Source organism: Caloenas nicobarica, chromosome 30 (genome assembly GCF_036013445.1).
Source record: "Caloenas nicobarica isolate bCalNic1 chromosome 30, bCalNic1.hap1, whole genome shotgun sequence".
Classification (NCBI taxonomy): Eukaryota; Metazoa; Chordata; class Aves; order Columbiformes; family Columbidae; genus Caloenas; species Caloenas nicobarica.
The window spans coordinates 1,573,822-1,588,641 of NC_088274.1; the positions used below are offsets into that span (position 1 = coordinate 1,573,822).

The following is a 14,820-nucleotide window of genomic DNA, read 5'->3' on the forward strand; positions in this document are numbered from 1 at the left end:
TCTTTTTTTTGAACAGTGCCCACATGCCAACAATCAGCAAATATCCAACAGCAGCTCCATCACGCAGTTCCTCCTCCTGGCGTTCACAGACACACGGGAGCTGCAGCTCTTGCACTTCTGGCTCTTCCTGGGCATCTACCTGGCTGCCCTCCTGGGCAACGGCCTCATCATCACCACCATAGCCTGTGACCAGCACCTCCACACCCCCATGTACTTCTTCCTGCTCAACCTCGCTCTCCTCGACCTGGGCTCCATATCCATCACTGTCCCCAAATCCATGGCCAACTCTGTGGGATACTACACTCATTTCTTATGCAGGATGTGCTGCCCAGGTCTTCTTTGTATTTTTCTTGTTTGGTGCAGAATATTGTCTTCTCACGGTCATGGCCTATGACCGCTATGTTGCCATCTGCAAACCCCTGCACTACGGGACCTTCCTGGGCAGCAGAGCTTGTGTCCACATGGCAGCAGCTGCCTGGGCCACTGGGTTTCTCAATGCCCTGTTGCAAACAGCCAATACATTTTCACTGCCACTGTGCAAGGGCAATGTCGTGGACCAGTTCTTCTGTGAAATCCCCCAGATCCTCAAGCTCTCCTGCTCAGATGCCTACCTCAGGGAAGCTGGGCTTCTTGCACTTGGTATATTAGTAGTATTTGTGTGTTTTGTTTTCATCGTGCTGTCCTATGTGCAGATCTTCAGGGCCGTGCTGAGGATCCCCTCTGAGCAGGGACGGCACAAAGCCTTTTCCACATGCCTCCCTCACCTGGCCGTGGTCTCCCTGTTTGTCAGCACTGGTGCATTTGCCTACCTGAAGCCCCCCTCCATCTCCTCCCCTTCACTGGATCTGGTGGTGTCTGTTCTGTACTCTTTGGTGCCTCCAGCACTGAACCCCCTCATCTACAGCATGAGGAACCAGGAGCTCAAGGATGCTGTGTGTAAACAGATGACTGGATTTCTTCTGAAGCTGTAAAGTGTCTCTGTCTTCTTCTACATAAGAGTTATAGTCTAACTCATTGCAGTTTCATCCTGTCTGCAGTACTTTTTTTCTCTAGTTGTATTTATTGTGATAATGTTGTAATTCCCTTTGCAATTCACTGCCTGCTTTTCCTTTCTCACTGAGTGGCTGCGTCAATGCGGAATGGTGCTCTCTGTGTATAATCAAAATAAAGAGCCCTTCAGCAAATACTTTTCTGCTGACATCCTAACTCCAAGGCCTTTTTGGAGCTACGGGGATAGTTCCTGTGTGCATGGGTGGAGGGGAAAAGAGTCCAGCCTGGCAGCCCTGCCAGGGAGCAGCAGCGCTTGGCCTTCCAGAGCTGTTCTCGTTCCACTCCCACACTCTCCTTCTCATCCCTTGTGTTGGTGCAAGGCCTGAGTGCTCTGGCAGCCTGGTCACCGTCCTGCTGAGTGTGAGTCCTGTGAGCGCAGGCAGGGACAGGCAATGGGCACTGCTGTGACAGAGCTGGCCTCAGAGCAGCCTTTCCAGATGGCAAGGTGATCTCCTCAGGGCAGGGCCTGAAGGTTTATGTCTTCCTACAAAGTTTCTCTCAAGAACATTCCCATTACAGTGGCTGACAGATTGAAAAAGCTAAAAACTGTAGGCCTGCAGGGCTGGGCACACAGCAGTGTCCTCTCACAGCCAGGCCTCCTGCCAGAGACCTGCAGGACCAGCAGAGCAGGGTCTGGGCTGTGCCCCTGTGCACTGGACCCCCAATGCAATCTGCCCCAATCATCATGGACCAATCCCTCACAAAATCCAGCTCCAGCACTGGCCTCTCACCCCAGCTCAGAGAGGTTCTTTCTCCCTCCATGGAAAGACACTGAATGAGTGGGTCAGAAGTCCATGTTTGCATTGTACAGATGAGATGTGAGCGTGAATATATGTAGATGAGGTGAGATGAACCCAAGTAAGCACAAATGGTGTCAGATATTCCGGGGGTACCATTTTGCACCTGGGACACAGCAACCCTGGCTGTACAGACAGACTAGAGGACGAGATGCTGGAGAGCAGCTCTGCGGAGAGGGATCTGGGGGTTCTGGTCAACGGCAAGTTGAACATGAGCCACCAGTGTCCCTGGCAGCCAAGAGGGACCCATGTCCTGGTGCCTCCAGCACAGCACGGCCAGCGGGGCAGGGAGGGGATTGTCCCGCTCTGCTCTGCACTGGGGTGGCCTCACCTGGAGCATTCACTGTGTGCAGGGCTGGGGACACAGGAGAAAAAGGAGATAAAGCTACTGGAGAGTGTCCGGAAGAGGCTACGAAGTTGGGGAAGGGTTTGGAGTGGAAGACATATGAGGAGCAGCTGAAGTCACTGGGTTTGTTCAGCCTGGAGGAGACTGAGATCTCTTGGCGGTCTACATCTTCCTCACAAGAGGAGCTGGAGGGGCAGGAACAGAACTCTTCTCCTTAGTGACCAATGACAGAACCCGAGGGAATGTCAGGATGATGTGCCAGGGGAGGGTCAGTTGGACATGAGGAAAAGGTTCTTCACCCTGAGGGTGCTGGACACTTAAACAGGCTCCCCAGGGAGGTGTCACGGCCCCAACCTGACAGTGTTCAAGAAGAGACTGGACAACGTCCTCAGACACACGGTGTGAACTGTGGGGTGTCCTGTGCAGGGACAGGAGTTGGACTGATTGATCCTGTGGGTCCTTCCACCTCAAGAAATGATTCTATGGCTTTTTTAGGTTTCTATTTGGTATTTTCTTCTTCATTATCATAGGTATAATTTTTACTACTACATATTTTCATTTCAATTTTTTAATTTCATCTTTAAATTTTTCATCTATTTTTTTGTTAATTCCAATTTTAAACTGTTTTTATCTCAACCCACGAGTGTTGTCTACTGTTTCCCTTCACTTCTCTCCCCCATCCCGCTGCGGGGAGGGAGCGAGCGGCTGCGTGGGCTCAGTTACCGGCTGGGGTTCAACACGACGGTCCTTTCTCCAGCCCTTGTTCCACCCCATGGGCGTCAGGCTCAGGTCCCACACGATCCAATACGTCCTCACCAACCACCGCTCCCCTGCCCACCCTTTGATGTCACACACACACAGTTGCCCTCAGCCCATGGGCCGCCCTGTGGAACGTCCATAAAATGTCACAGCTCCCCGTTGAGCTCATGGAGTCCGTGGCTTTGGGCTCCGTCTGTTCCGCGGCCACTCCGGACAGCACAGGTGTCTGTTCCGTGGGGTCACGGGCACCAAACCCAGCTCGGGTGGGAACCAAGAGGGTCCCCTCGTGTTCAGGGCCCAAAGCGCCACCTGCAGCATCTGCCCGTCCTTTTGAGTGCCCAGAGCCTCCTTCTTGGGGCCCAAATCCTCATGTTCGGGGTCCCAACGTGTCTTTTATCACCCATGGCCTCTGATCAGGGCCCACAGTTTCATGTTTGGGTGGAGCTCGTTGCCTGGCAACAGCCAACCGGAAGTTGGTGGGGAGTCAGGGGACCCAGGACAGCCAATGGCATTTGAGGAGGCGGGGCAAGTCATGTGATTGATAGGTAACCAGCCAATCCAGCTTTGAGGCCTGCAGGAAAGGTGGCGAGAGCTGACCGAGCTGGGCAGCGTTCAGGGGCGGGCCGTGCTGGCTGCAGCAATCACAGCTGGCGGGAGTGCAGCACCCTGATGATTGACAAGCAACCTGACCCATCACTTGATAGGAGGAGTCAGGGACAAATCCGAACGAGCCAGTCAGATCCAGGATCACCTCAGGGGAGGAGACTGACAGCCCTCCCGCCCAATGGCGGCGCAGCCCAGGCTGAGGAGGCGGCGGCTCTGCGGGCGGCCAGGCTGAGCTTTGCCGTGGCGCCCGTGGAGCTGCCCCAAGGCTGAGCAGCCCCCGGCCCAGCCCTGGGGCCCTTTTTCCTGCAACTGGGGCCCTGGGGATGTTGTTGCTGCATCTGGCTCAGGTGTGCGTGGGCTGCTCTGGCCTTGTTCTCCTGGGCGGGGGGAAATGGTACCGAAAAGTCGGCAAAAAGGTTCTTTGACACGGTTTGGAAAGTGGTAAAAGCAGCACTTTTGTTACAGCGCCGGACACTCGGAAGATTGCTCCTCTGATCGAGCGTGTGTGTGATTCGCACTTCTTGGTATTTCTTACATACACCTATTGCATATTCATGTGTTTCTCCTGCTTAGTTAATGCATCAAACATAAATTATTTCCATAACCCCGCCATAACTTTGCTGAAGTCCATCCTTGGTACTCGAGAGTCTTCATCAGGGTCTCTGGTGTCCCCGGTTTCTCCCCAGCTGCTGCCCCCCCGGTGTCGGCTTCTTGACCTGATTGCTTGATTGTGCATTTTCCCCTCTGCTGTCTTTTTGTCCTTTTTTTTCTTTCCTTTCTGTTCTGTTCCCGGTCCCATCTTTTCTCATCGTATCCCCCTGTCCAGCTGCTGCCCCTTCTTTCCTCTCTCCCTTGCTCTATTTTTCCTCTCTCCGTCTCTCTGTCCCACTGCCCACCACACTTGTTTATTCCTTCAGTGCTGTCCCGCCCCCTGTTCCTTTGCCCTTTCTCTGTCACTCCATCCCAGTCCCGGTGTATTTTTAATTTGTTTTTTCATCTCAGTCCTGAACCATTACTAGTTTTTCTTCTTCCACCCCTTTGTCCTGCTCCCTGCCCCTGTCTTTGTCTCTCCTTCCCTTTGTTCTGCTGCCCATCTCATTTTCCCTTCCTGCTCCAGCTCTCTGTCCTGCTCCCTGCCCCTCTCATTCCCTCTCTGTTTCTCTGCCCTTCTCCCTGTCTGTCCCCCGCTCTGTTTTGCTGTCCTGCTCCCTCTGTAGTTTTTCCACTCTCTCTGTCACTCTCTCCTGCTCCCTGTCACTTTCATTTCTCACTCCATCTCTGTCCTGCAGCCCAAAGCTGCTTTTTGGTCTCCATCTCTGCCCTGCTGCCCAGCCCAGGCCTTTTTACCTCTACCTGTGCCCTGCCGCCTGTCTCTTCTTTTTGTCTTTCCCTTTCTGCTGTGTCCCTGACCCTTTTTTCTCTGTCTGTGTTGCCCTGTCCTGCTCCCTGTCTTTGTGTTTCTCTGACAATCCTTGTCCTGCTCCCTGTCTTTCTGTTTCTCTGACAATCCTTGTCCTGCTCCCTTTCCTTCTCTGTTTGTCTCCCTGTCCCATGTCCCTTTTCATCTCTTTTTTTCTCTTCTATCTTTCTCCCTGTTCCTGCTGATTGTTTCTCCATGTATATCCTGTTCCCTGCCCCTTTTATCCTCTCACTGTCCCTCTGTCCTGCTGCCTGTCCCCATCTTTTCTCTCTTTATTCTTGCCCCGCTGCCTGTCCCATTGCTTCTGGCAATCGACCCCTGTCCAGCTGGCTCTGCCTTTTATTTTTTGTCTCTTCCTCTTTGCTGCTTCTCAGCTCTCCTTTCCTCTTCCTCCAGCTCACTGTGGGTTTTCTCCCTTTGTGAGTCACTTCATCCCCATCTGACCTTTGCTTTCTTTCTCAGTCGCTTTGTTCTGCTCTCTCTCCTTCCTTTTCTCCATCTGTACATCCCCCTCCCTGTCCCTGTCTTTCTCTACCCAACTTTCCTTCTTCTCCTTCCCATCCCCTTGTCCCTCTGTCCTGCTCCTCCACCCTCCTCTTTCTTCCTCCCTGTCTCATTGTGGCTCCTCGTCCCTATTTGTCTTGATCTCTCCATCTCTCCAGCCTTTTCCCTGTGTGTTTCTTTCTCTCTGGGCTCCTCTATCTTCTCTCTTGTCTGATTTGTCTCTTTCTAGTCCTCTGTCCTTCTCCCCAGCAGCTTCAACTGAATGACCAGGTGTCGCTGTGCTCTGGTATTTGCTGAGCACTGCCCTGGGGAAGATCTGTGTCTGTAGGGCTGGGGATCATTTAGGAGCTGGTCTCCTCCTGCAGACAGCAGAGCCGGGTGTAGTTGTTGAGTGGCTGGTATAATGGGCTCCATAAAATAAGAACAAGAATCTTGCTTTTTTGTGGTGTTTTTTTTTTTTTTCTCACACCATCTGAACTTCAGTAAGCAAGAGGAAGAGTGGTTGACAGAGTCTGTTTTCTGAGAGTAACATGTTCCTGTACCTTTCCAATCTTTCTATGGTGCAGGATTTCTGCCCTTGCAGAGAGGACTGCAAAACCCGCTGCTGTCAGGTTGGATTTTGCCTCCCAACGTGGCGCAGCCTCTTCCACTGTGACATCACCCACTGCCGTTGATGTCACAAAGCAGCATCAGCGCTGAGGTCGGCACAGCAGGGTATAAAAGCAGGGGTCTCCCTGCGCCTTTGTCACTCTCGATCTTGAGGGAACTGAGATCGCAGAGCTTTTGGTTCACTCGTGAGCGAATCAGATGCTTGTTACCTGCACCTCAGCAGGTACCAAGAGACAGACAGAAAAGGTTGAAGGTCTGAACGGGTATGTTTGAAAAATCCTCCTCCCCTTTGCCCAGGTGTGTTTTCAACCTCATCAGCTGGGGTGGGTGGAGGTTGGACAGGAGAGGAACACAAGGGCAGCCTGAGAGCTCGCTCTGGAGCTGGTGGAAAGCAGCAGCCGCCTTTCAGTCTCTTCATGACCACAGGGGCAAGGCCCAGAAAGCCTTTGATCTCTGCAGAATGAGGGACAGGTCTATTTTGGATCACATGGAGGGAGTCCCAAGCAGTGGCCCCGATACAGCCTGCCGTAGGGGCACAGGCTGAACCTTCTCTTGAGAGGGTGGAGAACAGGATCAGCACAAGTGCCCATCGGGTGGTGGGCAGGAGAAACAGCGTTCATCATATGCCTTCCATTTCCAAAGAATACCTGTCCACCCCACAGATGTGAACTGTGGCCACAGCTCTTGTTGCAACTCCTGCTCTTAGTCCAGAGTCAATCTTGAGCCCTTTGTCGCTAACGAAACAATCGCTGCCATGACAATTCCCCCACTGGTGCAGCTGGTGACAACCCCAGCAGTGACTCGAGCTGGTGCAGGACCAAGCCAACGCACACGCCAGGAACGCCAGGCTCAAGGGCTGCAGTCCCTGCTGCTGCTCTCCAGTCTGCTGCTGATCTACACGGGAACCGCCAGCTTCACCAGCCTTTTCCTCCTTGTTGCTCTGCAGGAACATGAAGGCAGTGAAGGCAACACTCCTGGTGCTGCTTCTGGGCCTGTTCTCTCTCGGTGAGTCTCTGCAGAGCTCCGACCTGAGGACGGTGCTTTAGGATGAACTCAGGGCTCCATCCTGCCCTGGTCCGCTTCCCCCGCTGGGACCAGAGGAGCTCAGCTGAGAGCAGAAAGTCCCCGACAGAGCTGTGCCAGTCCCTGCTCCAGTGGGACGGGTGTGGGGGTGAGGAAGGGGTGACTTGCCTTCCCCAGGAGGGCTAAGCCAGTTCTCTTCAGCCGAGGGAGAGGCCGTGGCTGAGCTCTCCTGCCCCAGGGGTTTGAAAATCTTCTGCAGGACAAGGAGCACAGTCCAGGGCAGGGAACGTCCATCTCTTGTGGAGCCCATACGCCATGATGGCCACTGTCAAAGACAATAAGAGGAGAGACAACAATGGCACTGGGAAGAGACACAGAAAGGGGAGAGGGCAGCCCCAGGCACAACCCAGCCTTAGACCAAGTTCTAAGCTCTGGTGTGTGTCTGACAGGTGTTTTCCATGTGGGACGACTCGGCGCCTTATCGCTCTGGAGCACTGCAGCGGAATTAGGAGACCTGAGCGAAACCCAATCCCTGCCAGACCAGCTCCGTAAGCTGCAGGAACAGCTTTACAATCTGCGCTGGAGCGCAAAGGATGTGGCTGAGCGGGCTCTCCATGAAGGCGTGAAGCAGGGAAGGCTCCCAGGCTTTACCGGACGGGTAAGGGCACAAGGCAGAAGGATCTCCTCAGGGGTTTTATCCTCCCTCCGGCACGTATCCTACTCCATTCCCTGTCACAGCCAACAGGCTGGCGCTGCTGGAACAAGTGCTGTCATGGCCACGCTTCCTTGCCTGTCCGTGCTGCCTGGCCTGGGGCCTCTCCATGGGAAAAGCCCCTTCCCGCAGCTCCAGCATTCAGAGCACTGGAGTGAGCAGCCCCCCCTTTCTGATCCCGTCAAGCACAGCAGGGCAAACCTGGGAGGCTTCCAGGCAATTTGAGTGTTCCTTCCATCTGATATGGGCCTTGTCCCCGTTCACCTTGGCTGGCCTTGCAGGGGAGCTGCTTGCCCCCTTCCTTTTCCTTCCAACAGGCGCTCTCCTTTGTGTTCCTTCCCAGGCGGTTCAGGAGATCATCAATGAAGCCCTGGAGAAGCTGGAAGAAATGCAGGTCCCTATGCCTGATTACGCCCTGAAATCAGCAGGTACCGTGACACTGTACAAACAAACCAGTTCCAAAGCGCTTCCTGTCCAGATTGACAAGATGGGCATTGGAACGTGCCCAGGGGTAGGAGAGAAGGGGCGAGAAGTCCAGCATCACCTTGTGCCCTACAAGTGCCCCCACTGACAGAGTCTGTAATGGGCCAGACCCCATGGGAAGAACAGAGAGCCTGGTTCACATTCTTGTCTTTTTGCACAGCCCCATGACTCCCTGCTGTGTGTTCTAGGGCGGTCATTTCAGTAAGAAAGAGAGTAACCCACTGTAGGACATGGATGACAACTGAGAAGCTTTTTCAAGTCAACAGTGCAATATTGCTCCCAACACTGCCTGATGATTCTGCTCATGTTTGAATTTCCAGGGGCTGCTGTCATTCATTCAAGGACTTCTCCATCCCTCCGGAATGACAAAGCCAAAGTCTTCCTGTACTCCATGCCGGTGATGGATTACATGAGGTCCCCTGAGCTTGTTCTTGAGGTAGGAGCACGAAGACGCAGTAAAACAGAGGTCAGAGAATGACCCACACACACTGCTCAGAGTTGCCTTTCCCCCGTCTTTGCTCCTCGAAGCTTCTTCTCCTGCCTCCTTCTCGCATGGACCTGCTCTCCTCCTGTGTCTCCCTGCTGAGTATTTCCTGTCCCAGAGTGCCCCAGGTTCTCGGTGGGAGCTTCTACCAGGCCAGGCTGCTCCTGCAGTCTGTGTCTGCCCAGTCGCTGTGCAAACTGTCAGCACGGCACAGAAGGAGAAGGGCAGAGGTGCCTGCAGAGCTCTGGGAGAGGGCCAGGGCAACCTTCTCCATGTCAATGTAGTTTCTTCTTCTTTGTTCAGCCAGAAAATCATCCTGGAAGCTGCTGGCCCTTCCCAGGAAGTCAAGGACAGGTCTTCATCAAGCTGTCTGTGCCAGTGATTCCCAGAGCAGTCAGCATGGACCATGTCTCAGGGACAGCATTCCATGGAGAAAGTATCTCCGGAGCTCCAAAGGACTTTGCCGTCTACGTTAGTGATTTCTCTGGAGTGGGGGGCAGGGGGTTGCACAGCATTTCTAAGCAGGGGCTGAAGATGGTTCTGAGAGTGGAGTGGCCTGAAGGTTCCTCCTAGCTCTCAGAACAAACAGGCTCGTTGGAGTCGCTCCCTTCCCATTGTATTCCTCTTTTATTCAATGGACCACTCGAAAGGAAGCTTCTGGGGCAAGATGCTACTCCAGGAGCCACAGGGAAAAGGAGCTGGACAGTGCATGGTCCTAGAGCTTGTTGGCTTCCAATGCCAGTGGCATTTGTGATCCTCAGGTTACCTCCCTCTCACTGGGAGCGTCTGCTCCTTTTCTGACCGGCAGCTTGGACTCATGAGTAGGCAAGTGTGGCGTGCTGCCCACCTGCAGCTTCTCATCTTTTCCTTGTGCTCATGGTCCTTGGACTACGTAGCTGAAATAAGCCTGTGCTTCATCGACTGAACTTGCCATGGTGGGCCAGAAGCTCTTGTTTTCTCCACCCCTGTCCTTCTGTAGGGCTTCAAGGAAGAACATGATGAGCAAGGAACATTCCTGGGACAGTTCACCTTCCTGGCAGTGCTGAATCCCAGTCAGACCTTCCAGCTGAAGGTATGGGGACAAAGAGGGGGAGAACTGTAGGAGAGGAGGAGAAATGCGGCTGGATGGGGAGAGGCTTCCCTGCCAAAGGGCTACAGGCAGCCCTGTCCTTGAACGTGTGCCACGCTGGCCTTTCTTCTGATTTAACTTCCTGGTGGCACATGGCTGGACTGCCGCTCTTCTTCTCTTTCATTTTGGGTTTAAACTTCAGCACTTAGAAGCGCCACAGTTGAAACTACAATCAGCTTGACTGTCTGGACCCCAAGTGCACACAAGAGGCCACATCCCGTAGGATGCACGACTGCTGCTCTGCCAGTTAAAGACCAGAAATACTGGGCTTCCTGAGGATTCTGTTGGTGCTGGCAGTGAGCAGTGACAGGGAGGCCATTCTGTTTCTGTGGCTTCCTAGAGAAGACAATGAGGCATTTTCCTGACACCACCACTGGGTCTTCTGACTGTGGAAGCCTGTGCCCCAAAGCAGGCAAGAACTTTCCAGCGTATTTGCTGAGGCATCTGGGTGCTGCTTCTTCCTTTGCTAGTTCTCATGGCCCAATGAGGTAGAGCAGGACAAGGACATCTTGCCCATGACAGGTCCAAAGCCCTCGCGGGGCAGCTGGAAGGAAGCTGTTGAATGAGGCCGTTGCTGCGGCACTTCTGTCAGTGGTCACGTACCAGAGAGGAAAAGGCGACTCATTTCTTCTTGTTGTTTCAGAACGAGCTCCCTGGGGTCGTGAATTACATCCAGCTGCAAGTGCTGAGCAACTGGGGCCACCCGGACCACACCTGCCTGTATCGGTTCAGGGTGCACGGTGATCCGCCCAAAGACGGGGGAGAGGGGCCAGTTTCATCTACCAATAAATTCCATTAATGTTCACCAAGTCGAGTTCGAGTCTGCTTTGCCTGTGATGCTGACTGGTCCTCCCTGAGCTAACTGCAGCTCCCCGTCCTTCTCTGAACCCATCAGCTTATGGGAGACTTCAGGAGTCCACAGCAAGATTTTCCTTATTAGGGAAAACAGGAAAACTCAGTCACAAATCTGCAGAAAGCCTGACATCCACATGCTTGCTGCCTCCACAGGAACATCAGCAAGGCCCTGCCTGTACACCAAAGATTAAATTAATGGACAGTTTTCCTGTGCAGGAAGCAACTAAGGATCAATGGAACCATCTCTTGTTACCTGTTTTCACAAGAGGCAGATGCTGCCTCAGCATCGATCTTTCAGTGTGTTGCCGATGAGAAAATGGAAGTGTGTTTTTTTTCTAAGAAGGAAACCTTAACTGGAAAGTTGGTTCATGCCTCATTTGCCTCTCTGTGCCTATAATTGAATTAATAGCTCAGGAACCGTTACAGAGTGATTAGCAAAGCAAACTCAGGACACTTCAGAGATCCCATAACCACACGAGTCTGCCTTTCCTTTTGACCCCGAGTTCCCCAACCCCAAGGCAGGAGCAGGCAGGGCAGTCATGCGCTTGGGTGGCACCAGGGAGGAGAGAGCAGGAACAGCGCTTGGCACCCAGGGCTGGCAACAGCAATTTGTGCTCTGAGCTGGGGCTTAGTCCATGTGCAAGCCCAGCGCTGATCCAGATACCAAACTGAGGGTGTCAGTTCATCCCCGCTGCCACACACACGCTGCACCTTCTCCCATCGCCTCCTCCCGATGAGCTGTTTTCCAGCCCCTTCCACCTCAGCCCAGCTCAGACACCTGCACTCTGGCCCAGGGCTGACTGGGGCTGGTGACCCTCGGGGCAGCAGCAGGAACCGCTCTGACCCTGGTTGTGGGGCTGTCCCTGGGCTGAGCCCTCGGGCCCAGGGCTGCTGAACTGGGCCATGGTGGGGCCCAGGGGTGCTGAGGTCGACAGGTCCCCCCAGCCTGTCTGTGCTGGAGACACCTGCTCCTGCAGCAGCCCTGGTCCTGGACCTGAACCTGCTCCATCCTCATCCAGAAGTACACATTTGTCTGGCATTTTCATAAAACTGAAGATCATTCATGTAGAGGCAGAGCCTGTTCAGAAGTTTGAGTAGTTTGGGGACAGAGGCCAGTTGGGGGCCAGGGCCCTCAGAGGTGGGGGCTGTTTCTGCCCCGTGCCCTTGGCCTGGCGCTCACAGCTGGGAAGGGACTTTGCAAAATCCTGCTGGGAGGAGCCAGATGTGCCCACCCCCGGCACAGCCTCAGGGTCTGGTGCTGACCTACTTTCAGATCATCTCTCCATAGAATCATAGGATCGCTTTGGTTGGAAGAGACCATCAGGTTCATGGAGTCCAAACATAACGCAACTCTAGCACTAACCCATGTCCCTAATGACCTCCAGTCTAAACCTCCCCTGGCACAACTTGAGGCCATTTCCTCTTGTCCTCTCACTTGCTCCTTGGGAGAAGAGACCAACACCCTCCATGCTCCAACCTCCTTTCAGGCAGTTGTAGACAGCGATCAGGTCTCCCCTCAGCCTCCTGTTCTCCAGGCTGAACCCACCACTTCCCTCAGCCGCTCCTCATCACACTTGTGCTCCGGCCCCTCAGCAGCTTTGTCACCTCCTCTGCACTCTCCCTAGTGCCTCAATGTCCTTCTTCTGATGAGGGGCCCAAAACTGAACACAGGATTCAAGCTGCGGCCTCACCAGCGCCGAGCACAGTGGCAACAATAAAGTGTGGCTGATGCGCTTTCTTAACCACGCTCCCTTCCCCACTAAGGAAAGGGAAAAGGAGGAAAAGGGAGAGAGACTTACAAGTTGGAAAGTTTTAAAAAATAAAACAACAAAAACGAAACCTTTCGTCATAATACTAATTATGAGACAAATAAGGCAAAATATACAAAACCAATATTGTATTTCGCAGAGTAGCCAAAATGCTGCCACAGGGGCTGGTGTCACAGCAGAGGCTGCAGGGAAGACATCAGGAAGTCCTGGACTGGACTCGGCAGTGCAGAGGAACTGGATTCAGGGATGCAAGGACTGGAACCAGGATCAGGGTTGCAGGCAGGACAACGGGCAGGCTCCTCTTGAGATGCCGGCCATGGACCAAGAGCCTGAGACCCTTGTGATCTCCCAGCTTTAAACTGTGCATGACGTGGATGGCATGGAACAACTCAGTTTTCAATTGGCGTCACTCGTTCTGTCCACCCCTCCCTGCATTACAACCCCCTCACTTATGGGACATAAGAGATTCACCAGCGATGTTGGCTGCTATAGCAATAAGATCTAGTCCTAGGCCTCTTCTGCATACCAGCCCTACTGTTAGCTCAGTAAAACCGTCAATATTGGCCGTTGTCAGCTGTGGAGCAGACGGTGTTTGAAAAACATGCATCCAACTGCAGAAATATGCAGTTACTTAGAAGAGCTTCAGCTGAAAGGAAAATTCACCAAAAGAGAATTAGTCTTGTTTTAACCAAAAGCAGGAGAGCCCCCATCACAGTCTGCACCTTCCTCAGAGAGGCAGCAGAGGTGAGGGGCCAATGTCCTGTCTCAGGTGACCAGTGAGAACAAGACAGCTGGAAATGGAATGAGGCTGCATCAGGGGACGTTCAGATTGGACATTAGGAGGAAGTTCTTCACTGGAGGGTGGTCGGTCACTGGAACAGGCTCCCCAGGGAAGTGGTCACGGCTCCCAGCCTGTCAGAGGTCAAGGAGTGTCTGGACGATGCTCTTTGTCTTGTGGTTTAATGTTACGTGGTTGTGCGAGCAGCGGGGAGCTGGACTCATTGATCCTTATGGGGATCTTCTAACTCGAGATATTCTATGATTCTGTGATGTTCGAGCTCAAGAATAGTCCATCCCAGACCCCTTTGTGTATGTGTGTGTTTGTCTCTTTCTGGGCTAACTGGGGAGATGAGGAGATGTCTGGGAGGAATGTAAACCTTACATGTGTCATATGGATGAATATTTTCCACTAGCACAGTCAAGAGTACAGAGAGACATGGCAGGGTTGGGGAGGTGAAGGAGCAGGTTCTCCATACAGTGATGGACCTCAGGCAGACTGCTGCTCCTTCCTGTCCACAGCTCCTCAGGGGACACTCTGCATCAGTATCAATGGGAGAATTCTCCTGTCACTTCTTCTAAGTGCTCTTTCTGTACCTTCCTCCTTCACTACACCCTTGAAACTTATCTAATTAAGCGTACAATTGTTGAAGAACAGATGTACATGATGGAAGCGGCAGGGCTCTGTCAGTGCTGTCTGATAACTGCCAGTCCCAGGCAGATACCTCAGGTACCCTGGGGGCTCTGGAGGTTTGCACTGGGGGCTTATGGTCAGACCATGGAGCTCTGCCTGAAAACATGAGAACTGCTCTCAGTTCTTCAAAACACAAACAAACAAACCATACAAAACCACAACTCACTCATCAGCTGAAATGATTCAATGTTTTAAATAAATAATATGTCCATGAATTTCTGTCCTGCCAAAACATGGATTTTTACAATATGTATGAATTGCAGGAGAAGAAATATTGTAGTTACCCTGTGCTTGTATTTCCAGAACTCTGCCTATGAGAGTGTGTATTTAATCCCCCTGAACATCCAGGTGTTTCTACCTGTCCTTATTCAACCCACGTCTGCAGTCAAGTCTTCAGAAGCCTGTCTGGACATTTGCACTTTCTACTGTTCTCCAGAGGTTCTTCCTCCTCTCACTCTTCGCTCTTTCAGATCCCTCTCACCTCTCTCCCTGCTTTGAGCTTCAGGCAGGTAAAGCTGAATTGTCTTTCAGCCATTGCTCTCATACTCCCTGTAGGCAACTCTTCAGTTGTGGTGATGGACCTCACTGGAAGTTGCTTAAACTAACGATAGAGTATATTTTATTGTTCATTATGTTCAGATGTCTTTTCTTTCTCATTATCTTTTTTGCTTTTGCCAATTAAAAAGCCTCTTTGTGCCTATTTAAATCCAGATCTCTAAGGAAAGCATGAAGTAATTCATGGAGAGAAGCTGTAACAATGAGGTGCAAACTTGAGTGGAGAATCTGATGTAAAGAAAAGTGAC

At 52.6% G+C, this 14,820-nt stretch overlaps 1 protein-coding gene across 1 annotated transcript; it reads left to right on the forward strand.

Moving 5' to 3' along the window:
* Window positions 1–299: 299 nt before the first annotated feature.
* On the forward strand, window positions 300–971 carry LOC135999832 (olfactory receptor 14J1-like; the record flags this gene model as incomplete). Its single annotated transcript, XM_065653406.1, has 1 exon — window positions 300–971. A coding segment is annotated over one exon (672 nt), but the record flags the coding sequence as incomplete, so codon positions are not given.
* Window positions 972–14,820: the final 13,849 nt, after the last annotated feature.